The 27,833-nt window shown below is 57.5% G+C and overlaps 1 protein-coding gene and 1 long non-coding RNA gene across 6 annotated transcripts; one reads left to right on the top strand and one right to left on the bottom strand.

Moving 5' to 3' along the window:
• On the bottom strand, positions 956-27,833 carry DHRS7B (dehydrogenase/reductase 7B). Of its 5 annotated transcripts, none has more exons than XM_021068046.1 (7): positions 27,729-27,833; positions 12,032-12,210; positions 8,852-8,961; positions 5,485-5,701; positions 5,029-5,121; positions 2,734-2,886; positions 956-1,401 (listed from the first exon to the last, which is right to left on the bottom strand). In XM_021068046.1, exons 1-7 carry the CDS (start codon positions 27,746-27,748, stop codon positions 1,196-1,198), a joined length of 978 nt encoding a protein of 325 aa, XP_020923705.1. In that variant the 5' UTR covers positions 27,749-27,833; the 3' UTR covers positions 956-1,195. The 5 variants fall into 5 exon arrangements, with proteins under 5 accessions (XP_020923705.1, XP_020923708.1, XP_020923707.1 ...); XM_021068049.1 differs by having other exon boundaries at positions 27,536-27,738; XM_021068048.1 differs by lacking the exon at positions 27,729-27,833 and adding an exon at positions 17,998-18,575.
• LOC110256148 lies at positions 15,634-17,828 on the top strand. Its single transcript, XR_002337424.1, has 2 exons — positions 15,634-16,261; positions 17,184-17,828. It is a non-coding gene; the product is annotated as an uncharacterized LOC110256148 (long non-coding RNA).

The raw sequence follows: 27,833 nt of genomic DNA, 5'->3' as shown, positions 1-27,833 counted from the left end.
GCTCTGACCCGGGCTGGCCGTGGCCATCGTTACCTTGGGGACAGCTGTTTCAAATGCCAGCTGCCTGGGTCCAGAGTCAGGGCGTCAGAGGCCAGCACCACAGGCTGGGGGATCTTTATTCCAGTTCAAGGTCTGAAACTGTCCTCGGGATTCCCGTCGTGGCGCAGTGGTTAACAACTCCGACTAGCAACCAGGAGGTAACGGGTTCGATCCCCGGCCCTGCTCAGTGGGTGAAGGATCCGGCGTTGCCGTGAGCTGTGGTGTGGGTCGCAGACGCGGCTTGGATCCCGCGTTGCTGTGGCTCTGGTGTAGGCCAGTGGCTACAGCTCCGATTCGACCCCTGGCCTGGGAACCTCCATATGCCTCGGGAGCGGCCCTAGAAAAGGCAAAAAAAAGACAAAAAAAAAGGAACTGTCCTAAACTTGAGCTTGAAGCTGACACGATGAGCCCCAGGGGTTCAGTCAACGAGAAAGGTGGGAGCAGGGACCCTTCCCGGCTGCACCGCAGTCACCACTGCAAGTGCACCGCGTCCAGCAGGCCCCAGCCTCTGCTTCAGGGACACCTGACCCGGCCCTGAGTCTTCGTGTCCAGAGGGTACGTGAGACCAGGCCAGGTGCTCCTCGGCCCAGAGGCTGCTGCCTCCTTAGAAGACTCACCTGCTTGGAGTCCTACAGGCTGAGCCTCAACAGGGACGCAAGCCCACGCCAGCGTCCCCTGGTCAAAGGCCAGCCACATACCTCCCTGTGCCGAGCTGATGGAGACGCGGGGCACGCTGGGGACAGATGAGCTCCGCAGCCCCCCACCCCAGGCCTGGACACGCAGCCCCGGCGCCGAGCAAGTCAACACGAGGCCTGGGTCCGGCCTCACCAGGGCATCCTCTGATCCCAAGGCAGAGCCCACGGCAGGCCTGGGAGAGGGCGCAGGCTGGGGTTCGCGGGGGTGTGGGGACTCCACCTCCAGAGGTCAAACAGTTCCTTTATTTCACGTCCTAGGGTCCAAAGCCCACTGGGGGGGTCGCCTTGGCCTCGGCCCGCGCTCCCTCCCTCCCTCGGCGGCGGTGGGGCCCGGCCAGGGCTCGGCAGAAGCATGCCTCCCACCCTCCCGAGGCCAGTCCGGTCACAGCCCCGCCACACACCTGTCCCCGAGGGGCCGTGGCCGGGCAGGAGCTGCCACCCGCCCGTCGGGCCGCCGGGCACTAGCAGTGCTTGGACTTGCGCTCCTTCCTGGCCCGCGAGGCCATGAGGCTGAAGAAGAGCCCGGGGGCCAGAGTCCGCAGGTAAACGGCCAGGGACGGCGCCAGGCCGGCCAGGACCACGTCCTTCTTCCTCTGCCCCACGGCCGCCAGGACGTCTCGGGCCACCTCCGCGGGGCTTCGGCCCTGGGCCGTGCTCTCGTCCATGACTGAAACAAGACAGAAGCCGGGCCTGAGCTGACGGGGCCCCGGGGAGGCAGCCCCTCCGAGCCTCTGGGCTCTCAGCACGCGCATCCCGGCCCCCGGAGCACCCACAGGCCGTGGGCTGGGAGCCCGGTGCGGGTGGGAGAGGCGGCGGCGGGCGAGCTGGCACAGAGCAGAGCCGGGTAGGACAGGCGTCGCGGAGAAACCCCGCTGGTGGCCTGTGGCACCTGCCAGGGGAAGGGCGCCTGGAGCTCCCACTTCGCTCAGCAGTGGCCACTTCTGCCGACGGCAGCGGGGGTGAGCAGCAGGCAGAGCGGCCCCGCAGATGGGGGGAGCGGCCGAGCTGCCCTCCGGGATCCATCCCCGTTGTGCCAGCAGAACAGCAGAACGCTCTGAAATGCCACAGCGGAGTTTTTCTTTTTCGTTTTTGGTTTTGGGGCCGCATGTGAGGCTTATGGAGGTCCCGGGCTAGGAGTCGAATTGGGGCTGCGGCTGCCGGGCTCCGCCACAGCCACGCCAGATCCTTAACGCACTGAGGATCGAACCCGCGTCCTCATGGATACGGGCCGGGTTCTGAACCCACCGAGCCACAACGGGAACTCCCAGAGGGAGACTGTGAAAGCGATTCCTCTAGGGGTAAGTGCTGGGGAACCCCTCCGGCCGTGTGCGTCTGTGTGGCCTCCGGCGCCTCGCTGAGTGGGAGGGCCCCGCCCGGGCCGCAGGCGGTTCTGGTGCAGGCCCAGCTGGGCTGGGCTGGGCTGGGCGTCAGGCCCAGAGGCCCCTGGAGAGCACCCAACGCAGGATCGGGAGCACATCCAGGGAGGCAGGACCCAGCACAGGGGCGGCAGTGAGGGAAGGCGGATTGGGCCTTCCCGCGGGCTCCTGCCCTCGACCTCACGACGGGCTGGCAGGCGGCTCTCCCTGCCCCGGGGCTGCCCCACGGCTCCCCTTAGCCCCGGGTGCTCTGCGGTGGAGGCATCAGTATATACAACCAACACCCACATGCCAAGTGTTCAGATTTTCAGGTTTTCGGGGTTTTTTTTTTTTGCTTTTCAGGGCCACACCCGCAGCATATGGAGGTTCCCAGGCTTGGGGTCGAATCAGAGCTACAGCTGCCGGCCTCCACCACAGCCACGGCAACGCAGGATCCTTAACCCACAGAGTGAGGCCAGGGGTCGAACCCGCGTCCTCAGGGATGCGAGCCGGGTTCTGAACCCGCTGTGCCACAGTGGGAGCTCCTCAAATGTTTCGGTTTTATACTTAGATTCCAAGTGAAAATGACAGCAATCACGGAACTACCGAGTCGCGTTCTGGAGACGAGCGGAGCCGGGCCTCACCTCCGTACTTGGAGCCGTCGGCAGTGAGGGCGTTGAGCGACAGGTGGGTGTGGATGTAGCCGGGGCTGATGACGGTCACCTCGACGCCGTGCTGCTCCACCTCGGCGCGTAGGCAGTCGAAGAAGGCCTGGGTCGCGTGCTTGGAGGCCGCGTCTGCAAAGGTCGGCGGCCAGAGAGGCAGGCCCGTGAGGGTGGGACGCGGCGGGGACAGGCCCGCCCGCCCGCCCCCTCCAGCTCTCCCCCGACCAACGGATCCCCCTGTGCCGTCGAGGCAGCATGCGCCCCGAGCCAGCGGTGCCCCCGCCCCGTCTGAGGAGGCACCCTTGGCGGGAGGGGCACCACGACCCCTTCTCTCGGGTGGCTCAGGGAGAGCGCTGAAGGTGGGGCATGTGTGCACACACGACGGGAAGCGGCGAACACGGTAAGACACCAGCGGGGAAGGTCTGTGAAGGGCTCATGGGGTTTTCTGTACCGTTCTTGCCACTTTCAAGGGTGAGACTGTTCTAAGATGAAAGTTAAAAGGAGTTCCCACTGGGACACAGGTTCGGTTCCCTGCCCCACATGTGGGTTAAGGACCTGGCATTGATCAAAACTGCAGCTTCGACGGAGTTCCCGTCGTGGCTCAGTGGTTAAGGAATCCGACTAGGAAGCATGAGGTTGCGGGTTCGATCCCTAGCCTCGCTCAGTGGGTTCAGGATCTGGCGTTGCTGTGGCTGTGGTGTAGACCGGTGGCTACAGCTCTGATGAGACCCCTAGCCTGGGAACCTCCACATGCCGCAGGTGGGGCCCTAAAAGACAAAAAGACCGAAAAATAAATAAATAAATAAAAGTTAAAAAATGAAACCTAATGCCTACGGGGTTTATTCCAACAGCTGAGCAGGAACTAAGGTGCAACGCGAGCCCTGCGCCCCTTCCTGGCTGCTCCGCAGACATAGCCACTGCTGTCGCTTCTCCCCGGAAAGGCACAGGACCCGACACCTAAGTGATTCTGAGACGGAAAGGGGCTCCCTGCACCTGCCAACCGACTGGAACCAGGAGGAGGGGCTGGGGTCACATCCTGAAGTTTCTGCTGCATTTGGGTTGTGACAGGTGGCTCCTGCGTCGTCCAGCTGGGCGTGTGTGACGGTCCTTTCCTAGTGCTGAGGCAGCTCTGCCCACCCCCCGCATGCCTGCAGCGTGCCCAGCTCGCCCGCGTGGCTGCCTTAAGCGACTGGGCTGGTGCGGCTGTCACGACGTATTTCCTTTCGGAGGGTGGAGTCAAGCACGGAGTGACCAGGACAGTTTATGAAACTACCTTTAAGATCTTTTAACAAAACAAGGTTCTGTTTGCTTTGCTGGTGCAATGTGAGGGCAGAGGAAGGAAATGTAATCTCAACATCTAGGCACAGCCACTCACACGGGAGATGAGAGTCTCCGCTGAAGTCATTTTGGCGGTTTTAATTTTTTTTTTTCTTTTTTCTTTTTTGGGGCTGCACCCACAGCATATGGAGGTTCCCAGGCTAGGGGACGAATTGGAGCTGTAGCTGCCACCCTACACCACAGCCCCGGCAACGCCGGATCCTGAACCCACTGAGCAAGGCCAGGGATTGAACCTGTGTCCTCAAGGATACTAGTCGGATTTGTTTCCGCTGAGCCACACGGGAACTCCGGCAGTTTTAATTTTTTGGTCCTAATGTTTCCACTTTTCAGAACTTCCCAAAACCTGCCCATGAGGGCCCAGAGGTATAAATATTGAAGGATGTTTTATGTAGCACATCACTGCTGCTGGTCTCAGAAGGGGAAAACATCCAGGAAAACTACTGAATAAATTATGTCATATCCAACCCATGAATGACTCTATATCTACTTAAAAGAATTAGGCGAATCCATCGATCCTGACGGAGAAAGATACGTCAGCGAGCAGACTCAGCACACCACAGACCTGGGTACAGCGGGGCCCCAGTCTTGCGCGCTGGGTCACGTGGCGCGCGTCAGCAGCGCCGTGAGCTGCAAGTGATGACAGGGCAGTGCCTGCACACGCTCACGGATGACCGAGTCCCCCGGGACCCCCCAGGCTGAGACCGCCTGGCTACCCCGCGCCGTTCGGGGCCCCTCGCCCAGGGCGCACTTGGCGCAGCAGTGGGGCTACTGCAGGGCTGAACTCAACAGGCAGGGCATTCTGCTGGGCAGTGGAGCCAAGTCCCTGCACACTCTGCTGCCGCTCCGCGGGCAGACCGCTTCCGGACAGAAAACGCGCTGCTTCTAACCGGGAGAAAGGGGCAGAGAGCACCGCCTGGCAGGAGAGGGAGCACTTACACGCCGACCGGAAGGGGATGCTGATCCTCCCCTGGATGCTGCTGATGGCGACGATGTGGCCCTGGCGCCTTCGGATCATGGAGGGCAGGAGCGCTGGGGGGCGGGGGGGGCGGAGGTCACCACAGCCCAGGCGGCACTCTGGCCTCCGCGTGCCCAGCAGGCCAGCAGGCGGGCGGGGGACCAGGGAGGGGCAGACAGAGGCCCAGCCACCACCACGGACGGTCCGGGGAGAACCGCGGACCGAGAGGGCCCCCCCTTCTGGGTTTGCAAACGCAGGGCAAGGCCAGGCAGGCGAGCCCACCCCGATGCGGCTGTCGCTGGGAAGGGAGCGCGCAAGTGACGCCTGCAGAAGCCGCCGCCCAGGCTGGAAGGACGGCCCCGGACCCCAGCTCCAGGGCGGAGGCCCCGGGGGGCAGGACGCGGGGGCCGGCGCCCCCCTCTCCGCTGAGACGCTACCTTTGGTTAGAGCCACTGGACCGAAGTAGTTGGTCTCCATGACCCTCTTGTCCACATCCAGGCTGGTGTCCACGACGGCGCCGCGGTAGCTGATGCCGGCGTTGTTGATGAGCACGTCCACGTGGCCGAAGCACCTCAGGATCTCGGCCGCAGCCCCGACTATGGCCCCAGGGTCAGCAAGGTCGAAGGTCACCGTGTGAGGCTTGTGTGTCTGCACCTGGCCAAGGCCAAGAGAAGCCAGACGCACTTCAGGGTGGCGGGCGTGAGCCACAGGCCCTGCTCCTCGGTCCTGGGAGGGCCCTGCACACCCTGCCCTCAGCCCAAGCCTCCTCCCGACTGACTGGAAGCTCCACAGCGGGGCCCACGTGTGACGTGAGCGCGGGAGCTGCTCATCGCGGCCCCCCTGGCGCCCGGGCCGGCTCGGGGCGGCGCCCCGTGCTCATCGGAGCCGCCGTCCTCCCCAGGCCAAGGCCATTGGACGCCTGTGCTCCCAAGACGCATGCGTACCCCCATTGTGCCCGACACCGCGACACAGCAGAAAGCAAGCCGGGTGGGTTCCGGTCCTAAAACAGTCTCGAGGGATGACAGACGGATCCTGTAACTGCAAGAAGGCCACGAGGCGTACACGGCCGAGCGCTTTAACTCGGGCCTTCCCAGCATCCCAAGGAGGGGAGGGTGGCCTCAGAAACGCTGGCGGAGAGGAAGGGCCGGGAGCCATCTCTCTGCCTGGACAGCCGCACGGGTGGGACGCTCTGAAGGGCTAATTCAGACGCTCGAGTCGATCTGAACGCTTGCAGGGAATACCTGGCTGGCAAATTACAGGCAATTTTGGCCAATTTCAGCCTTAGCTCTGCGGGGGAAGCTCTGGGGAGGCAGCCCGTGTTTCTGGTGCAGCTCAAGGGAGTCAAGCGAGACCATAAGGCCCTGGTCTTCCAAACAGCAGGGCTGCCTTGTGATGGTAGATGCCCTTCTGGGTGCCAAGGTGCCGAGGTCTCGACCACCACTGGCTAACGTGGCTCCCAATGGCTTCAAAGGAGTTGCACCTGCTTTTTGGTACTCAAAAATGCAATAAACCCCCAGGAAACATTTCTTAAAAAGCCCAGGAAAACTTACTGGACAAAGACCTTAAAACACAAAGGCAGGAAACTGACGTATAACAAGATGAGAATATCACTGGAAAGAAAAATGATTAAAACATTCTGGGAGTTCCTGTCGTGGCGCAGTGGAAACGAATCCAACTAGGAATCATGAGGTTGCAGGTTTGATCCCTGGCCTCGCTCAGTGGGTTAAAGATCCGGCGTTGCCGTGAGCTGGGGTGTAGGTCACAGACGAGGCTCAGATCCCGCGTTGCTGTGGCTCGGGTGCAGGCTGGCGGCTGTAGCTCCGATGTGACTCCTAGCCTGGGAACCTCCACATGCTGCGTGTGTGACCCTAAAAAGCAAAACAAACAGACCACAAAACTCTGGAGCTCAAAAGTGCCGTAACTGAAATGAACACACACACTACAGGGTTCAAAGCAGACATGAGCCGGTTGAAGAGAGAATCCATGAACGTGAAGAGGGAAGACGGAAATAATCAAATCTGAGAACGAAGAGAATCAGGACAGGTGAGCAGGACACTGTCAAGTGGACCAGCTTGTGCACTGCGGGGCTCTGAGGGGAGAGGGGACATCGAGGAAAGAAAGGCTGAAAAACGCCCCGATTTAATGCAAGACACGAATCTACACATCCTGGAAGCTGGACACCAGGGAGGATAAACTCAGACACGCGCTGGGCCACAGCACCAGCCACTGGCCAAAGACAGCATCTGAAAGCAGCCGGAGAGAAACTACCGCTCACATCACAGCGAAGCCGCAGGAAGGCCAGCCGATTTCTCACTAGAAACCCTGGGAGACGGGTCAGTGTGTTCAACGTGCTGAGAGAAAAACCCGCCACCAGGAATCCTATACCCACATTCTATAACTTCCAAGATGAAGAGAAATTAAGGTTCTCAGGTGAACAAGAGCTGACGGAGTCTGTTAGCACTCGACATATGCCCTGCCAGAGATGCCGAATGAAGCCTCTCAGGTTTAAAACGGACAGAAGCTGGACAGTGGGACTCAAAGTTGTGTCGGAGAAATAAGGATCGGGAGTTCCCGTTGTGGCGTGGGGGAAACGAACCCGACTAGGAACCATGAGGATGCGGGTTCAATCCCTGGCCTTACTCATGGGTAAAGGATCCGGTGTGGCCGTGAGCTGTGGTGTAGGTCGCAGATGTGGTTCAGATCCTGTGTGGCTGTGGCTGCGGTGGAGGCCGGTGGCTGTAGCTCTGATTCGACCCTTAGCTTGGGAACCTCCATGAGCTGCGGGTGTGGCCCTTAAAAAAAAAAAAAGGCACAAGCAGGTTGAAGGTAAAAGAATGAGAAGACATATTCCATTTAAGCTGTAAGCAAGAGGAGTCCTCTTGTGGCACAGCTGGTTCAGAATCCAGTGTGCTCACTGCTGTGCTGTGCAGTTTCTGCAGTTTCCACGGCACCATGGTAACCCCAACAACAACGGCAGTGGCAGCTGACGGAGAACCAGGGTGGCTGTGCTATCAGACCACAAAGTAGTTTAGGAGTTCCCGTCGTGGCTCAGTGGTTAAGGAATCCGACTGGAAACCATGAGGCTGCAGGTTCGATCCCTCACCTTGCCCAGTGGGTTAAGGATCCGGTGTTGCTGTGGCTGTGGTGCAGGGCTGGCAGCTGGAGCTCCAGTTTGACTCCTAGCCTGGGAACCTCCATACGCCACAGGTGCGGCCCTAAAAAGACACACACACAAAAATGAATGGACGAGGTGTGGTACAGCTGTACACATGTTGCGGAATATTTTCCCATCACGGAAAGGAAAGCCGTTCGTTCGGACACCTGTGTGGATGAGTTGCGGACATGAGGTTCAGTGAAGCAGCCCGTCACCGAAGGGCACGTGTTCCCACTTAGATGAAGATTCTGGAACCGGCACATTCATGGGAAGGGCTGGGAAGGGGAGTGGAGCCAGAACTGTTCAGCGGGGACGGGCCTTTTGTTGGCATGCTGAGAAGGTCTGGGGCACAGACAGCAGTGACAGTGACAGACGCTGCGAACGAGCTTGCCACCACGGAGCTGTTGGCCTGTACACGGCCGTGGACGAAAACCAGCACGTTATGCGTATGTCCCCACAATGAAAAGTGTAAAGGCCTCGCCAGCCTCCGCCACCACCAAGACGTGCCCAGGTACGAGCCTGGCAAAGGGGCGGGGCGCCCACGGAGGGCCCTGACCCGAGCCCGGCTCTGCCCCAGGCCATGAGCCCGCGGGCCGCAGGGCGCACGTCAGGCCCGCGGAGGAGGGAGCGCATCTGCCCCCCGTGCTCACCTTGGCAGCAGGAGAAGCAGCCAGTTCTCTGCTGAGCTCCTCCAGGGCCTCTGCGTTCCGGCCACAGAGCACCAGCCTGGCGCCCGCCGCGGAGAAGGCTCGGGCACACTCTGGGAAGAGAGAGAAGCGTGGCGGCCGGGAAGCCAGGGCCTGCCCCCCGGCGGCGCGCCCCGACACAGACCTGCCTCTCTGGGCCCCGACCAACGGTGGCACTGGCCCCGACGGGCAGGCTGGAGCCCGGAGCCAGGAGCCAGGCCTGAGCGCTCACACCCCGGGGGGAGGGGGACGGACGTGCACAGGCCACAGGGAGGCAGGAGCCCAGGGCCGACTGCGGGTGCCACGCCCGGATGCTCTGGCCGTGGTGACCCTGGCTGTTCGGAAGTCACCTCTGCAAGAGGCACATCCGCGTGGGGTCCTCCCGGTTCTGAGGCGGGGGGGGGGGGGGGCACAGGACTCGGACGGAGGGGCAGGGAGACCGGCCAGTGCCGGGGGCTGAGAGAGCGGGGGTCCAGCCGGCACGCCGGGGGTGAGAGGAGAGGCCCACAGCGGAAGGCCTCAGGGTCGGCCGCGTCTTGAGAGGGCTCCCTCCTGCTCTGGGGGGGAAAGCGGCTGCTCCGAGTCCCTACAGCATCGGGTGACAACTGACGCCCACTAAGATCGGCGGGCAGAGTCCAAAACTGCCGGGGCACCTCTCTTAGTTAACATCCTCTGGTGGCAAGAAAAGAGGCTGGAGCCCCCCAGGGCAGAGGGAAGAGGGTTTATCAGGAGGTTCCACGGTGCTGAGAAGAGGAGCTGAAGGCTGGGTGGCGGCGCAGGCAGGCCCCTCCCCACCTCGCTCCCCGGCCTGACCTCTCCCCAAGAGGGGGTCGGGGCTGCAGACACTCTGGGCTCACACAGACACCACTGCCCCTCAGATAAGGAGGCTCGGCCTTGTTCCCTCCAAGTTCTGGGGTCAGAACCTTGGCAGGGGCTGGATCAGCCGTGGTGGGGACCGCACCATAAGGACCGGCCCAGCCAGGGTCACAGGTGAACCCCAAGGCTGATGGGAGGGGCAGAGGCGGGGGGGTCCTCCTGCCCCTGCTTGCCCAGCCCCTGAACACGGCCGAGGCTTCAGTGCCCGAAAGCTCACGGCTCCTGGTGAGCATGGGCCGCGATCAGACTTGCCGTGTGCAGAGCTGACGGCTCCGTGATGCTGGGAAGTTATCACCCCTGCGCCCTTCACCCTCCTCCTCGGGGACTCGGATACACAGCTGGGATGACGGGAGACAAAGCTCTTTACCCGCCTAGTTCTGTATTTCTAAGCTGCCCTTTTCCAATGTTCTAGGGAGCTCGGCGTTCCCGTCGTGGCGCAGCGGAAAAGAATCCAACTAGGAACCATGAGGTTGCGGGTTCGATCCCTGGCCTCGCTCAGTGGGTTAAGAATCCGGCGTTGCCGTGAGCTGTGGTGTAGGTCCCAGACGTGGCTCGGATCTGGCATTGCTGTGGCTCTGGTGGAGGCCGGCAGCTGCAGCTCCAATTAGACCCCTAGCCTGGGAATCTCCATATGCCGTGGCTGCGGCCCTAAAAAGACAAAAGACAAAAAAAATGTTCTAGGGAGCTCCCTGATGGTTTGGCGGCTAGGATTTGGTGCCTACACTGCTGCAGCCTGGGTTCGATCCCTGGTCTGGGAACTGAGATCCCACATTAAGCCACCACATGTGGCAGCCTAATAATAATAATAATAATAATAATAATAAAATAACAACTTATTTTTTGTGTCTTTTTAGGGCCATACCCGCAGCATATGAAAGTTCCCAGGCTAGGGATCAAACTGGAGCTACAACCATAAGCCTACACCACAGCCACAGCAACACGGGATCTGAGCCAGCCACAGCAACACGGGATCTGTGACCTACACCACAGCTCATGGCAACGCTGGATGCTTCACCCCCAGAGCGAGGCCAAGGATCGAACCCGCATCCTCATGGATACCAGTCAGGTTCATTAGTCACTGAGCCATGATGGGAACTCCCTGACAACAACTAACGTTAAAGTGTTCTGAAAACTGGCTCTTGGTGCAGATGGAAGCACGGGTCCAGGAGGCCCAGCCTGCTCTCCCGGAGGCCATGTCGCCCTCAAGCGCCCTTGAGCAGGTCTGCCCAGACCCGCAGCCCCAGCCGACGTGCAGCCCCGGGGCCTGGCCTGAGTCTCAGAGGCCAGGCGGTCAAGCAGAGCCTGGGTGGCGCTGGCTCGCCGGTTGTAGGCCGGCGGCTGTAGCTCTGATTCGACCCCTAGCCTGGGAGCCTCCATATGCCACAGGAGCGGCTCTGGAAAAGGCAAAAAGAGCCCCCCCCCCCAAAAAAAAAAGATCCAGGGTGGGGAGAGGCAGTGACTAAAACTTCCCGAAAACGGTCACCTGCATCCTGCTTAAGCTTTGCTTCCTGGCAAAGCCAAAAGGGAGCAACGTGAGGTTTGCGCAGAGTGACAGAAATGGAAACAGGAGATTGGAAAGATGCCACTTCCATCCTTGGAAAAGCTGTTACGAGGAGGCAGGAGGGTTTCGGGGAAAAGGCAGAGCCCCGAGGTGGCTGCCAGGCACGCTGGTGCTGCCGGCCCGGCCCAGCCGGCTTACAGCTCAAAGCTGCCGTGCACGACCTCAGGGCCCAGGACGCTGCAGCCCTGCCCTCGGCCTTCCTACTGTTTCACAAGGACAAACTCACAGAGCTTAAGAGACACAGCAGGAGACAGGCAGAGAGCTGTGCCAACACGCATGAAACCCACGCTACAGCGCTCCGCAGGACGGCTGGGGGGGCCCAGGACTGCTGGGGGGCGCCCAGGACAGCTGGGGGCAGAGCCCTGCCAGGGCAGGCGTGGGAACTGGACACCCAGGTGTGAACTGGCGATGCCAGCTCGGCCCAGGAAAAGGCCTGTTCTGTTTGGCCCCGCAGAGGCAGAAGCGCTTGTTAAATCGGGGTCTGTTCTGGAAAGTCGGGAGCACGTCCACACGACGGGGCGGGAGCTGCCCACACGCAGACGGCGTCTGCTCCCTGGCCGCGGCCTCCGAGCAGGTGCTGAAGGCCTGGCCGCCCTCACTGCACGCAGGCTCTGCCTTCCACCCGGACAGGACGGCGACATGCTCGTGTGGCCACGTCACCCACCTGCCTCTGTGTTGCACCCGCACTGCCGGCCCCCTCGACCCACCTCGTCCCAGGCCCGACGTGGCGCCTGTGATGACGACCACGGCGTCGCGGACGTAGGCCCTCGTGCGCAGCCACTGCAGCAGCTTGAGGAGGCCGAAGACGCCCACGCAGCCAAAGAGCAGGGGCAGGGTGGCCGTGGAGGTGATCAGGTCCATAGCCCGCGCCTTCAGCAGACTCCTCCTGGAGGAACAAAGCCGAGCGGTGAGTGACGAGGCGGGAGGGGCCAGGGACTCGCCGGCCCTCCCGCGACGCACGCAGGCCGCAGCTCTCGCCGTGCAGGGACATGAGCCGGCAGCGGGGCCGTGGGCCTGGCCGCACGCAGGGACGGCGGCTCTGCACCAGCCCCGGGGAGCACCGACCTGGCTCCCCTCGGGAATCTGTTTGGGGCACTGAAGTAACAGCATCCCTTCCAACGCCTGTGTTTGTGAAGCTAGAAAACCAGGAGGCACGGGCTTAAAGCCACGTCGAGGAGGAGCTACTGGGGAGGACAGGTGCCCACCCAGCCCGCCCCTGGGACTGTGACATCGTGAGCGAGACCCTCCTCGCGGACCAGGAGGCTGGAGGCAAGGGCAGCAACCAGCCCGAGGCTGCCGAGCCTTCCTCGGAGGGGCGCGCGCCTCCCGTGCCCCCCACACCTAGGTAGTCATTTATTCTTCGGTTCCACCTGTGGCACATGGGAGTCCCCAGGCCTGAGCCACAGCAGTGAAAATGCCAGATCCCTAACAGCTAGGCCGCCAGGAAACTCTGCATACACCTAAATTCTCTTTTTTTTTTGGCCTCCCCGCAGCATATGGAGCTCCTGGGCCAGGGATCAGGTCCAAACTAAGCGCCAGCTGCGGCAACACGGCATCCTTAACCCACTGTGCCGGGCCAGGGGTCCAACCCGTGCTCCAGTGCTCCCAAGACACTGCTGATCCCGCTGCGCCACAGCGGGAGCTCCCCGAATCCTCGGTCACCCTCAGAAATGAACATTCTCACACAAGCACAGACAAAGACGACCACGTCCTACCAACTTGCACTTAATCTACTTCTGAAAAACCCTGGCCACAGTCGGCTGAGTGGACATGCTTCCCCTGACCCTGCACTGTGCCAGGCCAGCCCATGAGTGACAGGGCAGCCCAGGTGGCTCTGAGAACCAAGCTCTTTGCCTGGGTACTACTGGCACCAGCCCAGGCCTTCAGCTAGATGCTCAGGCCAGGCCGGGTCCCAGGGGAGAGGTGGGACCCAGAGCTGCTCTGCTTGGCACCCGGGAGCACTCCAGGTCCCTCGGCAGAGCAAGCGTGAGCGCCACCCCCTGGGCCGGGGGGCGCTGCCTGGGCCCTGCTGGGGGTGTTGCCAGGGGTGCCTGCCTGGGGCGGGCTGCCCGGGGCCACAGCGCCCACCCCTGAAGATAGCAGGGTGCAGGAGTGTCCCTTGGGGGTGCGGAGGTGACTTGTGGGGGCAGGAATGACTGCCAGTGTGTGAGAGGGACTTTAGCACAGGATCGTGGCGACCGACAGCGCAGGCAGGCCCTGAGGTCCCGCAGTCTCAGAGCGTTCACGTGAGGGCAGGGGAGGGATGGGTCGACTTCAGAGCCATGACTGCGGGAGCTTTGTCCCCAGGGCCTCACCAGGTGAGCTGCAAGGTGGCCCAGCCACTGCCCAAGGTGCCCAGGGAGGTGGGGGCACTGCTTCCATAAGGACCGGAGGTCAGCGATCCGGTCAGCGAGTGGACACAGGCCCTGGCGACCGCAGCCCTGTCTGGGGAGCTGGCCTGTCTCAGCCCTACAGCCCGGGCGGCGGTGGACCCCACAGAAGGCTACGCGGGCTCGAGCGCCAGTACGCGGCCCACCGGTGCCCAAACTCGGCGGTTTCGGAGACTGCCTGAAAACGTGCGGATGGTGGCGGCAGCACAGGGCTGCAAGGACGAGCCCTCGCCTGGCCTGGCGGGCTCCCGGCCTGGCTCGGCCACGTTCAGCCCAGGTAAGGGACCCCAGGGCCCGGGGCCTCCGCACCCACATCTGCAAAACGAAGTCCCGTTGAATGCAATTGACAAATAGTAAGAAGGAGCCCCAACCCCGTCCGACGTCAGAGTCCCACAGCCCCAGGTTTGTTTCAGAAAACGGGGCCAGCCCAACAGTGGCCGAGGCTGAGGGCTGGAGCGAGCAGCCAGGGGAGGAGCGGGAGGAGGACGAGCCCCCAGGCCGCCCACCGGAGCCGAGCAAGGCCCCCGCCCAGCTGCGTTTCCACGCGCCTGCTCAAAACCCACGCCAGCAACCTCTGACGACGGGACCACACACCGTCTCGTCCCGTCTGGCGTTCCTCGCGCACCTGGCACATGGCAGGCCGGCCTAGGTCTCCTGGCCCTGGGAACCCCCCCGCCAGGTTATGGGGCCCGTCTCAGCCCACGTTCTGTAAGGAGCGTGTGGACATCCAGTCGGGCAAGTTCCCGCAGGATCAAGGACTTCGCGCAGCAGCTTGACCCCCGCAGCAACCACCCAGGTGCGAGGCTCGACGTCCCCCAGGGGTCAGCTTCAACTTCAGAGGAACGTCCTGACCAGGGGAAGCTGCTACGAGGGGCGACCCCAACTCTTTGCGGGAGTTCTTCCAACTCCCAGCTCTCACTCCGCTGTGCGGCGGGTGTGGCCGTGCCGGGGCCGCCCGGACCCTCAGCAGCAGCTGCGCCAACTCCTTCCTGCGGGGCCTTCTCTGAGCAAAAGGGACAGCTGCAAGGGGAAGAGGGGCCTGCGTCCTGGCTGGCCATGTCCAGACCAGGAAATAAACAAGTCTTCTATCCAAAGCAAGGTCAAAGGGGGCTTGTTTTCTGCAAAAGGCACATGGCACCCGTCTGCCCAAGGCTCCCTGGACAGGAGCCCACAGGAGCACGACCTGTGCCAAGGGCCAGGCGGACTGGGGCCCAGGCGCTCGCACGGCCCAGCACACATGCAGATGACGGAGCTCCAGAGCAGGCTAAAGGAGGCGGAGGCACCTGCCATTCAGGCCCCAGTGCCCACTGTGCCCCCGGATTCAGCTGCTCTCCTATTTCTACAGAGGTTCTTTGAAAGGGCTTTCGGCACCTCCCACCAGAAGCGAGACCACCGCCAAGAAAGCAACTCGGAGCAGAAATGTCACCTCTTAGGCCATCTCATCCAGGCGCCATCCTTCAGCCAAAAGTATTTTTTTTCAGGGCCACACCCACGGCATGCGGAGGGTCCCAGCATAGGGGCTGAATCGGAGCTGCAGCCGCCGGCCACACCACAGCTCACGGCAACGCGGGACCCGTAACCCACTGAGTGAGGCCCAGGATCGAACCCATGTCCTCGTGGACACTAGTTGGGTTCTTAACCTGCTGAGCCGCAATGGGAACTCCCTTTAGACAAAATTCCACGTGGCATTTAACAGATAGAATTTGTTCCTAAGATTCCTTTTTTCTCCCAAACAATTACAAAAAATAAAGTAAGTCGAACCATGAATAAAAACAGGTTGTTAGAACATACTCAGAAACCACACATAGAAATGACACCATTAATAGCCACATCTGAAAACCCTCCAAAATCAAAAATAAGAATGAGTTCAGGTCTTAAAATTAGTCTTGAAATAACGGGCCGTGTTGCGCACAAGAAAACTGGGCCAAAGGGCAGAGAGGGTTCCAGCTGGACGGCGGGACGCGGGGCCGCGCCGCAAGGAGCGCTGGGTGGCACACGCGGTGCCCAGGCCGCTCCTGTGCGTCCCCGCGGATGGCCAGCTCCAACAGCTGTGCGAGTAAAGGTGACCTGAGCTGAGGGTCACGTGCACGACCCGCATCAGAAAATAACCCCAAAACGCGTAGCTCACTTCAGAACGTTAAAGCAGAGGAAGGCTGCCCCTTCTTGCTCTCGCGCGTAGGAGACGCAGCAGTGCAGCCGTTTTTGGCCGACAAGACAGGACAGCATCCTACCTCCGGGGGCGGCAAAGGGGCCCGTGGCGGGTCCTGGCACGCGTGTCTTCTCTGGTCTTTGGACCTGGGGCAGAGGACGCAGAGCAGAGGCCAGCGGAGGCTGCGGGCCAGCAGGCCCTCTCCGGGATGCCAGAACGAGCCTCGGACGCGGGCCCGCGGGGTGTATTTTGGGAGGCCAGCCTCGGGCCGCCGCTGAGAGGGCTGCAGGCTGGCGTCACGGAGACACCACCGGAAGGAAGGCCTGAGAGTTCTGGAGCCCAGCGCCAAGGGCCCAGCCCCGGAAGAGCAGCCGGGCTGCAGCGAGCACTGCTCTCGGGTAAGACGGGTAAGACGCAGCCCAGCCGGGGAGGGCGGGGCAGGGGGGGGGTGCCGAGGGCAGCCGCAGACCCCGAGGTGCAGGCTCCCGACACGGGCCGGGGCGCTGTGGTCAGGCACTCCGTGCAGGCCAAAGAGTTGGTGCAGGGTGAAGAACAGCACTTGTGACAGCTACCTAGACACCCTGTACCAAGACACAACTCTGGTTTCAAATGCGCTTTTTGGAGTTCCCGTTGTGTCGCAGTGGTTAACGAACCCGACCAGGAACCATGAGGTTGCGGGTTCGATCCCTGGCCTTGCTCAGTGGGTGAAGGATCCAGTATTGCCATGAGCTGTGGTGTAGGCTGCAGACGCGGCTCGGATCCCGTGTTGCTGTGGCTGTGGGGTAGGCCGGCGGCTACAGCTCCGATTAGACCCCTAGCCTGGGAACCTCCACGTGCCATGAGTGTGGCCCTAAAAAAACAACAAAAATAAATAGACAAGAACAAAATGAAGTCAGTATTACTGGAAGACGCCAGAATGATCCTGCCCTCTTTCTGAGAGCACACAGGAGGCCCAGCACCCCCGACCCCCGACAGAAACCACACAAGGCACTCGCCCTCGGGGTGACAAAGCACCAAGTCAGCTCTAGGGAGCAGGTTCGAGTCCACTCGGTCATGTCCTCACTGTGTAATGCAGGCTGATCCACTCTCCCCCGGCAGTAAGCGTCCTAACGTCAAAACGGGGGTGAGTGTTCCAGTGAGACACCACACGGGAAGCCCGATGTAAGTGCTGGAGTCCCGCTGAAACTGACCGAAAGGAGGCTGCTCCAGGCAGGGCTTCAGAAAGGAACTGAGCCAAGGCGGCCAAGCAGGCAGCGTTAAGGGCTGTGCACGTTCAAGTGCGTTTGGCAAAAAGACCAAGCTCCTACTTCATACCCACAGCTCACGTGCCGAGGACCCTCTCAGCTCTGGGACGCCTCGGGCTCCACCGTCAGAACTGGCCAGACGTGCAGTGCAGGTGAAAGACCAAGCAGGTGTGGGTTCCTACCTCGTGGCGCCTAGAGGAACAGACAGACAACAAAGACACGCAAAACGAAGCGACTAGAACTGTGATAATATGGCCTGTCTAGAGGACAAGCCTCGCCTGAAGCTTTGACTCAAAGCCCAGATGACCCACATTGGCCTGCTGGCCACACGGCCCACAGCCTGGCCCAGGGGGCTGCTAGCTTGTGTGTGCCTCCTGAGTTTCAGCTTGTTACCTGAAAAACCACACAGAACAACAACAGTAAGACAGACAAGGTGCCAAGGTCCACGTGAGGTCAGACGGAGTGTGTAAAGGAGTTTCTGGACCCCAGACCTGTGCCTCTACAGGACCTGTGCACAGGCATCAGCCCCAGAAATGTGAGGGTAAAACACGGTCGCTCACAGCATCTGCACACAGGACGGAAGTTACCCACCACCCGCCACGGTGTGGACGCAAGACGGAGCGGAGTTGCCAGCCACCCGCCACGGCACAGACGCAAGACGGAGCAGAGTCACCCACTATGTGCCACAGTAAAGAGTCACTGAATAAATATTTACTGAGCACCTACTGTGTCCATTTTCCCAGGCTGTGGGGTACAGTGAATGAAGCAGGAAATAAACCACTGTCCTCGAGGAGACGACACATCAGTGGGAGATTAGCAAACAAAAGAGACATTGAAAGGGCTCTAGAAAGACAAGGGAGAGAGAGAGGGGACCCCTCACTCGTACACACCTGCACTCACAGCACCTGTCTGATGTAACTATTCTGAAGCTCTGGGTCCACTGACGTCGTGCAAATACTCAGAGAAGCTGGGATGCAGTTGTGGCCAATTTCAGCTCTGAGTGCAGGAGCAGCTGCACAGGGTTCCCTAGGGACGGGCAGCTGTGCACATGTCCCTGGAGCAGCTTGCACACAGTCTGTGGGAGTGAGGGAGGCAAAAGTGACCCTGTCCTCCAAAGAGCAGGGCTCTGTGCCCCGTTGCTGCCTGTCACTTCCCAATCTGCTGTGGGGGGCAGGGCAGGGGCGGGGAAGCCACTGTGGCTGCACCTCCACCCCAATGAGGTGAATGCCAGAGGTTTAAAGGGCCAGTGCTGTTTTGTCCTCCCTTCATTTTTTCTTTGAAAGCTGGTAATTAAAGACAAGAACATTCAAAAGCAACTGAAATTATGTATGGGGGAAATTAGAAAGTGACCATGCCCGCCCAGGGGAAGGTACAGCTTTAGAAAAGGCTTGAGAAGACCTCATGTTTATATATCAGGCCTATCCTCGGCACAGAGAGAGGCTAAATAATAATAATAATAATAATAATAATAATAATAATAATAAATAAAAAAAAATAATAATAAAGACAATAACAAAAAATAGCAGATGCCAGGGAATGGAGAAAATCTGATTTTCCAAGTTACCGTATTAGATTCAAATGTACAATGTTCAACAAATCAAAACGCACACAAAGGAGTTCCCGCTGTGGCTCAGTGGTTATATCTGACGAGGAACCATGAGGTTGCGGGTTCGATCCCTGGCCTCGCTCACTGGGTTAAGGATCCGGCCTTGCCGTGAGCTGTGGTGTAGGTCGCAAACGCAGCTCGGATCCCACGTTGCTGTGGCTCTGGCGTAGGCTGGTGGCTACAGCTCTGATTCAACCCCTAGCCTGGGAACTTCCATATGCCGCGGGAGCAGCCCTAGAAAAGGCAAAAAGACAAAACAAAACAAAAACGCACACAAAGTAATGGGAAACCATGGCTTATGCAAAAGAAAAAAACAGCAACAGAAACTGTCCCTGAAAAGGACTTGAAGGTAGTAGGTCTACCCAAAAAAGATATTAAAACAACTGTCTAAAGATGTTCAAAAAACTAAAGAAAGAAGCAGAGTCAAGAAAATAATGTATGAAGAAAAAAGGAAACATCAATAATGAGACAAAACCTAAAAAAGAAACCAAAAGGAAATACGGGAGCCGAAAAGAACAAAACTGAAATGAAGAATTCACTAGAGGGATTCAGAGGCAGACTTGAATAGGAAGAAAAAAGAGTTAGTGAACTTGAAGACAGGACAATGGAAATTATGGAATCTGAGGAACAGAAGAAAAAAGAGATAGAAGAAAAATAAACAGAGCATCAGGGGAGTTCCCTTGTGGCTCAGCAGTAACAAACCCAACTAGTAGCCACAAGAGTGCAGGTTCGATCCCCTGGCACAGTGGGTTAAAGATGCAGCATTGCTGCAGCTGTGGTATAGGTCACATCAGGGACTTAGATTTGGTCCCTGGCCTGGGAACTTCCACATGCTTCAGGTGCAGCAAAAAATGGGGGGGGGGGAAACAATAAGGGAGAAATTAAGGATTACCATCGTTAGGCCGCAAATGAAGTCTCAAATTAGTCTCAATACTTAAAAGACAGATATCAGACAAAGAATCATTGGCAACCACGTGGGGTGAGGTTAGAGATCAATAACAAAAGCAAAACTAGAAAATTCAATTTAAAAACACGCTCTTGGGAGTTCCCACTGTGATGCAATGGGATTGGTGGCGTCTTGAGAGCACTGCGACATAGGTTCAATTCCCAGCCAGAAACCGCAGGTTAAGGATCTGGCATTGCTGTAGCTGCAGCTTAGGTCACAAATGGGGCTCAGATCTGATCCCTGGTCTGGGAACTCCATATGCTGCAGAGAGACCAAAAATGAAAAAACAAAACAAACAAAAACCCCCACACTCAAATTACTAAGATCTGAAAAGAAAGTGAGGGCGTTACTACTGATTCTACAGAAATAAAAAAGTTATAAAAGAGAACTAAGAACACAGTACACCAACAGACTGTATGACCTGGACAAAACGGACACGTTCCTACAAACACAAAACCTACTGAGACTAAATCATGAAGACAGAAAATATAAATAGACTTAGGGCCATTAAGGGAATGCAATCAGTAATCAAAAATCTCAACAGGAGTTCCCGTCGTGGCTGGCGCAGTGGTTAACGAATCTGACTAGGAACCATGAGGTGGCGGGTTCGGTCCCTGGCCTTGCTCAGTGGGTTAACAATCCGGCGTTGCCGTGAGCTGTGGTGTAGGCCGGTGGCTAAAGCTCCAGTTAGACCCTGAGCCTGGGAACCTCCATGTGCCACGGGAGCAGCCCAAGAAATGGCAAAATGACAAAAAAGAAAAGAAAAGAAAAATCTCAACAAAGAAAAGTCCTGGACCTGATGGCTTCATTGGAAATTCTACCAAATATTTAAAGAACTAATACCAAACCTTCTGAAACTTCTCCCCAAAACTGAAGAGGCAAGAAACTGTCTAACTCATTCCAGCATTGACACCAAGAAAACACTGAAAGAAAACTACAGGCCAGTAACCCCTTTGAACAGTGACACAAAAATCCTCAACAGAATACTAAAACCAGGAGCTCCCATCGTGGCTCAGAGGAAACAAATCTGACTACTCCGTGAGGACGCAGGTTCGATCCCTGGCCTTACTCCGTGGGTTAAGGCTCCGGCGTTGCCACGAGCTGTGGTGTAGGTCGCAGGCGCGGCTCGGGTCCCGCGTTGCTGTGGCTCTGGTGCAGGCCAGCAACTGTAGCTCTGATTCGACCTCTAGCCTGGGAACGTCCATATGACCTAAAACGCAAAACAAAGCCAAAACCGAACAAACATTAAATGCCAATTTCAAGCAGGCTCACAGCTGAAATTGGATTATTTTAAAATTCTAAGAAATTAGTTTCCTCATGGATTTGGACAAATTATTTACTTCCGTCCACTCTTCTCTCTCTCATACAATTTATTTAAGATGATGGTTCACCCTGAGGTCCCCAAAGTTATTTTGGGGACCGAAGAACGTTACTGTGAAATTTAACCAGGAAATGCCCTTTTCTCTGAAGTGCCTTTTTTTTTTTTTTCTAAAGCAGTTTTTTATAATGCTTCTACTTAAACTTGTGGTGCAGCGATTTTTAAAGCCAGAAATCTCATGGCGCGGACTTCGCAGCTGGAAGGACTGAAGGGAAGGGAGGAGCAATCACTGAGAAAGTTTATCCAGGGCCGGCTTCTAAGCCTGCACTTAAAATAGCCCAGCCCGCGCCCCGTCGCCTGCTCTTGCCAGGCCTTCCAGAGAGCCCCCTGAGGACACAGCTGTGTCTCCTCGGGGCAGGTCCGCAGTGAGCCATCCATCCGCCTATTTATTCCACCAAGCGCTGCCGGCAGATTTAACTTTCCCCAGAGACACGTCCCTCCTTATTTCTCTCTCTGAGCCCTTTCAGGCTTAAAAAACCATTTTGCAAATTCCAGAGCCTATATGAAGAGAAAAAAATGTCCTAAATTGAAAATGTCTGTTATTTTTTTTTCTTTTTACAGCCGCGCCTGCAGCATATGGAGGTTCCCAGGCTAGGGGTGGAATGGGAGCTCCAGCTGCCGGCCTCCACCACAGCCACGGCCACGCCGGATCCTTCCCCCACTGAGTGAGGCCCGAGATCGGACCCGCGACCTCACGGTTCCTGGTCAGATTCGCTTTCGCTGCGCCGCGACGGACACTCGCTTTATTTTCACCATGTTCACTGTTAAGAGTGTGTAACCGCACGAAGACCATTGCTTTTAAAACCGCACTGGAGCTCCCTGGTGGCCCAGCTGTTAAGGACCCGGCACTGTCACTGCTGTGGTGCAGGTTCAGTGCCTGACCTGGGAACTTGGGCATGCCACGAGTGTGGCCAAAAATAAATAAATTAAAAAAACAAAACGCATTTAAACCAGAAAGTCAATAAACGCTGTAAAATAACAAAGATCTTTCTGGTCATATTAGCATTAATAAGCTTAGCCACGAAGGAGGCAAAGGCAAACACATTTTAAAGTCAAATTTACAGGAGTCCCCATGGGGCCCAGCAGGTTAAAACTCAACATGGTATCTGTGAGGATGCAGGTTCAATCCCTGGCCTTGCTCAGTGGGTTAAGGATCTGGCGTTGGTGCAGCCTGCAGCTCTGGTTGCAGATGCAGCTCATCTGGCGTTGCTGTGGCTGTGGTGTGGTCCTCAGCTACAGCTCCAATCTGACCCCTAGCCTGGGAACTTTTATATGCGGCAGATGGGGCCTTAAAAATAAATAAATAGGAGTTCCCGTCGTGGCGCAGTGGTTAACGAATCCGACTAGGAACCATGAGGTTGCGGGTTCGGTCCCTGCCCTTGCTCAGTGGGTTGACGATCCGGCGTTGCCGTGAGCTGTGGTGTAGGCTGCAGACGCAGCTCGGATCCCGCGTTGCTGTGGCTCTGGTGTAGGCCGGTGGCTACAGCTCTGATTCAACCCCTAGCCTGGGAACCTCCATATGCCGCGGGAGCGGCCCAAGAAATAGCAACAACAACAACAACAACAAAAAGCCAAAAGACAAAAACAAAAAAACAAAACAAAACAAAAAAAATAAATAAATAAATACATAGAGTAGTCAAATTTGTCAGTCAGGAAATGCAAGATTTAAGTTTCTTTCCGCCAAGTTGACAAAACACTGATGGTGAAACTGGGCAATGGCTACCCGGGAATTTGCTCTACTTTTGCGTATCTGTGAACACGTCTATAATCTTTCAGGCTCAACTTTGCTAAAATACGGTTGGAAAAGGGAATAATTAGTATCAAACCTGCAAAATAAAATTGGCTTAAAATTACCACCAAATAAGAGTTCCCATTGTGGCACAGGAAATGAATCTGACTCGTATCCCTTAGTCGACGGGGGTTCGATCTCTGGCTTTGCACATTGGGTCAAGGATCCAGCGCTGCTGTGAGCTGTGGTGTAGGTCACAGATGTGGCTCGGATCCCGAGTTGCTGTGGCTACGGTGTAGGCCGGCAGCTGTAGCTCTGATTTGACCCCTAGCCTGGGAACGTGCATATGCCACAGGTGCGGCCCTAAAATGGAAAAAAAAAAAAAAAGGAAAAATCAAAAACCACCAACTAGAACACCAAGAGGAACAAATGGGCCAACGTCCAGTTTCAGCGGCATCTGCGTGGGGCGGCAGGTAGGTCGGGGTCCTGACTGGGTCCCTTGGGGGCACCTGAGACCAGGCGACGACCGAGCTGATCACCAGGTGTTCCAGGCCTCCCTCCCCAGCATAGTCCAGAGCGCCCTGGCCCGAGCCACGTCCACGCACGGCAGCGGAGTCACTCACGGCCTCAGGAGCACCCGTGAAAGCGCAGCTCCAGGGCCTCACCCACCACAGACCCTTGAATCGGTAATTCCAGAAAGGAGGAGACCTGGGCATCTGGACGCTTCGCACCGTCCTCTGATGATCTCAAGGTGCAGAAGCCCCTGAAGACCTCTGTAGCTGTCGACCGGGCCATGTGCCACCCTCCGTGCCCTGGGGCAGAACGGCCTCTCGCCCAGCCTCCCTCGACCGGGGGCCGGGAGCAGCCCCCTGGAAGGCCCCCACCCCCCTCGAGGCCCAAGCTCATCCCCGCGCCTGGCTGGAAACCACGGGTCCCTGAGGCAGCCCCAGGCTCCCGCACCCCGAGCCACGCTGCACCTGCCGTTCCCGACCCTCTCCCTCCGCAGCCGGGCTCCGCCACCCAGCGGTCCGCTGGGTCGGTCCCCAGCAAAGCCCCTGCATCCTCCACCTCTGCTCCCAGAGGCCCTCTCCCCTGGCGCCCCCAGCGGGTCGGGCTCCACCTGGGCACGGACCTCCCCTTCGCACCCTGCAGTCCAGCACGAGGGGGCGGGCGGTCATCTCTGCCGGGCGGTCATCTCTGCGCTTCCCGACGTCCCCTCCTCCCCAAAGTCACTCGGCTGCGACGCTGCGACGCTGTCAGACGGCGTCGCCCACTCCTCCTCGCGACCACCTGCCTTCCTCTTGGTCGCCTCCCCCACAGTTGCTAGAGGACTGTGAGCTACTGACCCACTGTCACACCCCCTGGCAGCATAACTCTTGGCAACTGGCTATTCACTGGGGAGCTTCCTCCGTGGCTCTCAGGTCTGTGACCTCCCTCCTCCACCACCTCGTCCACCCCCTGAGCCACTCGTTCCCGTCCCACCCGGGACTGTCACTCCCAGTGACAGCAGCCCTTTATCAAACTTCTGCTCGGGCCACGGCTCATCGCCTTTGGCATTTATTGTCAGATATGCTACCTCTAAATATGTTACAAAGCCGATAATGAAATAATAACGGCTTTAACACAATCTCACAACTGTCACAAAAGTTAAAGACAGATGAAAAAAATGTATTTATACAATCTGGTTCACCTGCCCACAAATTAGCCATGCCCAGTGCTCCTGAGGCCCACCCGGGGTTACAAGGACTGCCCTCAGTATTTCTCGAAAGGTAAGCCTGCAGTCAGTAGGCGACCTCAGTCGTTGTTTGCGGCAAGTACCTTTGCTTTCCCTGTATTTTATTTTATTTGCTTTTTAAGGGCGCACCTGCAGCATATGCAGGTTCCCAGGTGAGGGGTTGAATCGGAGCTGCAGCTGCTGGCCTACAGCACAGCCTCGGCAACGCAGGATCCGAGTCACATCTCTGACCTACATCATAGCTCACGGCAACACCAGATCCTTAACCCACTAAGCGAGGCCTGGGATTGAACCCGCAACCTCATGATTCCTAGTCAGATTCGCTTCCGCTGCGCCACGACAGGAACTCCTCGAAGGATAGTTTTAGATACAAAATTCAGAATTCTGGGTTGGCAGTTTTTTCTCTGAATAGATAATTTCACTGTTTTGGGGCTGCTATTGTTTTTTCAATTATTCAATCAATAAACTCTATTTTCTAGAGTAACTTTAGGATCACAGAAAAAGCGAGTCAAGTACAGAGTTCCCGACGCCCACTCCCCCACCCACACAGCCTCCCCCGCCACCACGCCTCCCATCACAGAGCTGCACTAGTGACAACCAATGAGCCCACGTCATAACCATCCCAAATCCGTGGTTTATGTGAAGCTTCACTGCTGGGGACACTATGGGCTTTGAAAAACGTAGAATGAGGGCGTTCCCGCTGCGGCGCAGCGGAAAGGAATCTGACTAGGAACCATGAGGTTGCGGGTTCAATCCCTGGCCTCGCTCAGTGGGTCAAGGGTCTGGTGTTGCCGTGAGCTGTGGTGCAGGCTGGCAGCTGTAGCTCCAGTTGGACCCCTAGCCTGGGAACCTCCATGTGCTGCCGGTGCGGCCCTAAAAAAGCAAAAAAGAAAAAGGAAAAATGTAGAACGACATGTGACCAAAGAGAACAGCTTCACGGCCCTAAATGTCCCCTGTCCTCTGCCTAATCATTTCTGCCAGCCTACACCACAGCCACAGCAACGCCAGATCCAAGCCTCATCTGCAACCTACACCACAGAGCACGGCAACGCCAGATCGTCAACCCACTGAGTGAGGCCAGGGATCGAACCCACAACCTCATGGTTCCTCGTCGGATGTGTTTCTGCTGCACCATGACAGGAGTTCCCCTCTTCTGATTTAACCTGGCAAGATATCTATGCTATGCTCAGCTCTACTCTCTCCCCCAAAGGAACGAATCTGGCTGGCAGCCCAAGCCCATGCAGACACCTTACATACTCAAGACCCCACTAACGATCCAGTAAACTCTACTGTCCTTCATGTGGAGCCTAATTGGAACGAGCAGGTAGACTCCCCAGACACAGGAGAGGCCACTTTATCTCTTGCCTAATAGAAGGGATATGGACGTCCTCATTAAAAATAGTTAATTATGGGAAGTTCCCATTGTGGCTCAGTGGTAACGAGCCCAACTAGTATCCATGAGAATGTGGGTTTGGGCCCTGGCCTCACTCAGTGGGTTCAGGATCCGGCATTGTGGTGAGCTGTGGTGTAGGTTGCAGACGCAGCTTGGATCTCATGTTGCTGTTGCTGTGGAGTAGGCCAACAGCTGTACTCCGATTCGACCCCTAGCCAAGGAACTTCCCTATGCCTTGACTGCAAGACTAAAAAGGAAAAAAAAAAAAAAAAAGTTAATTATGATAAAATCAGAGGAGTAATACAAGAACCCCCCCAACATCCAGCCCTTTTATGTCCAGGCTTACAGAGTCTATTCCTAGGTATACTACCCTAAATATAGGCAGTAAAAATAAATAAATAAAATAAATAAATAAATAAATAAATAGGGAAAGAAGTCTTTTCCAAACCCTCATCCTCGTGGTTACCAGTCAGGTTCATTACCAATGAGCCACAATGGGAACTCCTCTATCTACCACTTCTCTAGAAACTGACTTCCTCTTTGTTTTCCCCACACACAGGCTGAAAGAAGAAAAACACACGTCTTTGTAATTCCACTAAGAAGAGCAAATTTTGGGGGGTATTGGCCATGCATGTAGCAGCTCGAAGTTCCCAGGCCAGGGACAGAAACTGCGCCACAGCAGCAACCCAATCTGCTGCAGTGACGACGCTGCATCCTTAACCCATTGCACCACAAGAGAACTCTGAGAAGTATCATGTTCAAGAAACATACGTGTATATGACGCCCAAAAGTTATTTTAAAAATAAATTGTCAGGAGTTCCCGTTGTGGTTCAGTGTTTAGCAAATCCGATTAGGAACCATGAGGTTGCGGGTTCAATCCCTGGCCTTGCTCAGTGGGTTAAGGATCTGGGGTTGCTGTGAGCTGTGGTGTAGGTTGCCGACGCAGCTCGGATCCCGCATTGCTGTGGCTCTGGTGTAGGCTGGTGGCTACAGCTCTGATTCGACCCTGAGCCTAGGAACCTCCATATGCCTCGGGAGCGGCCCTAGAAAAGGCAAAAAAAGAAAATAATAATAAAAACTGCTAGGAGTTCCCCGGCGGCCTAGCGTTTAAGGACCCGGGGTTGTCACTGCTGTGGCGCAGTGACAGGATGGGATCCTGGGCCTGGGAACTTCTGGCATGCCTCGGCGCGGCTGAAAAGCTAACAAACAAAAAAGTAGCTAGTCAACTGTCAAATCACTGTAGGAAAGGGAACTGAAGAAAGGCTCTATGGGTAGGACCATTTGTTGACTACCTATTCTGTGCCACACGCTAGCTGAGTATGGTCCACGCGCCACGCGCAATCTCATTACGCGTCACGACAGCCTCAGGAGTGGACGCATCATTCCCAAAGTTACAGTTCAGGACGCAAGCCCAAGCAGCACAGCTCGGGAAGTGGCAGAGCCAGGGCGGGAGGAGTAAGAGATCCACAGTGGCTACCCCTGCCCTGCTTCCGAAAAGAGAGTACCTGCTTCCCTAACTCTGAACCCTGACAGGTGCTGCCAGCCTGCACGGGGCGGGGCTGACACGCACCGAGGAGAGTCGGGGAAACTGGGTCCACCGCCTGCCTACACCCACTTGCAGCGGCGCAAACCGAGGCTCACAGCTCAGCGAAGGAGCAGCTCCCCAACCAGAAAACGCCAAGCCGGACTCCGGAGCAAGGGCCCGAGCTGGGCCCACCGAGGAAGGCTCTCTGGGCTTCGGCCTCTCCACCGCTTCTCTACGCTCAGCACGCGAGATGCGCTCGAGCCGGACTCGCCGCGCCGCTGGCCACGGCGGTGTCTCCGACAGCCTTACCTGGTAGCTGCGGAGACCATGGCGAGTCAGCTCCATCGTCCCGCCTCGCCCGTGACGTATTTTCCCTTCGCCCAGCCAGGCGGTTCCGTCCAATCCCAGCCCTGG

This window comes from Sus scrofa, chromosome 12 (assembly GCF_000003025.6).
Source record: "Sus scrofa isolate TJ Tabasco breed Duroc chromosome 12, Sscrofa11.1, whole genome shotgun sequence".
Taxonomy (NCBI): Eukaryota; Metazoa; Chordata; class Mammalia; order Artiodactyla; family Suidae; genus Sus; species Sus scrofa.
The sequence above is the reverse complement of the archived record's forward strand: the minus strand, read 5'-3'. Positions and strand labels throughout refer to the sequence as shown.

What these genes read in the sequence shown, in the direction of transcription:
- DHRS7B (XM_021068046.1), bottom strand. Translation starts at nt 27,748, where the DNA reads ATGGTCTCCGCAGCTACCAG. An exon ending in CTGCTTCTCCTGCTGCCAAG is followed by an intron (nt 5,702 to 8,851) that starts GTGAGCACGGGG and finishes GGCCTTGGCCAG; the next exon opens with GTGCAGACACACAAGCCTCA. An exon ending in CGACGGCTCCAAGTACGGAG is followed by an intron (nt 1,402 to 2,733) that starts GTGAGGCCCGGC and finishes GTCTTGTTTCAG; the next exon opens with TCATGGACGAGAGCACGGCC.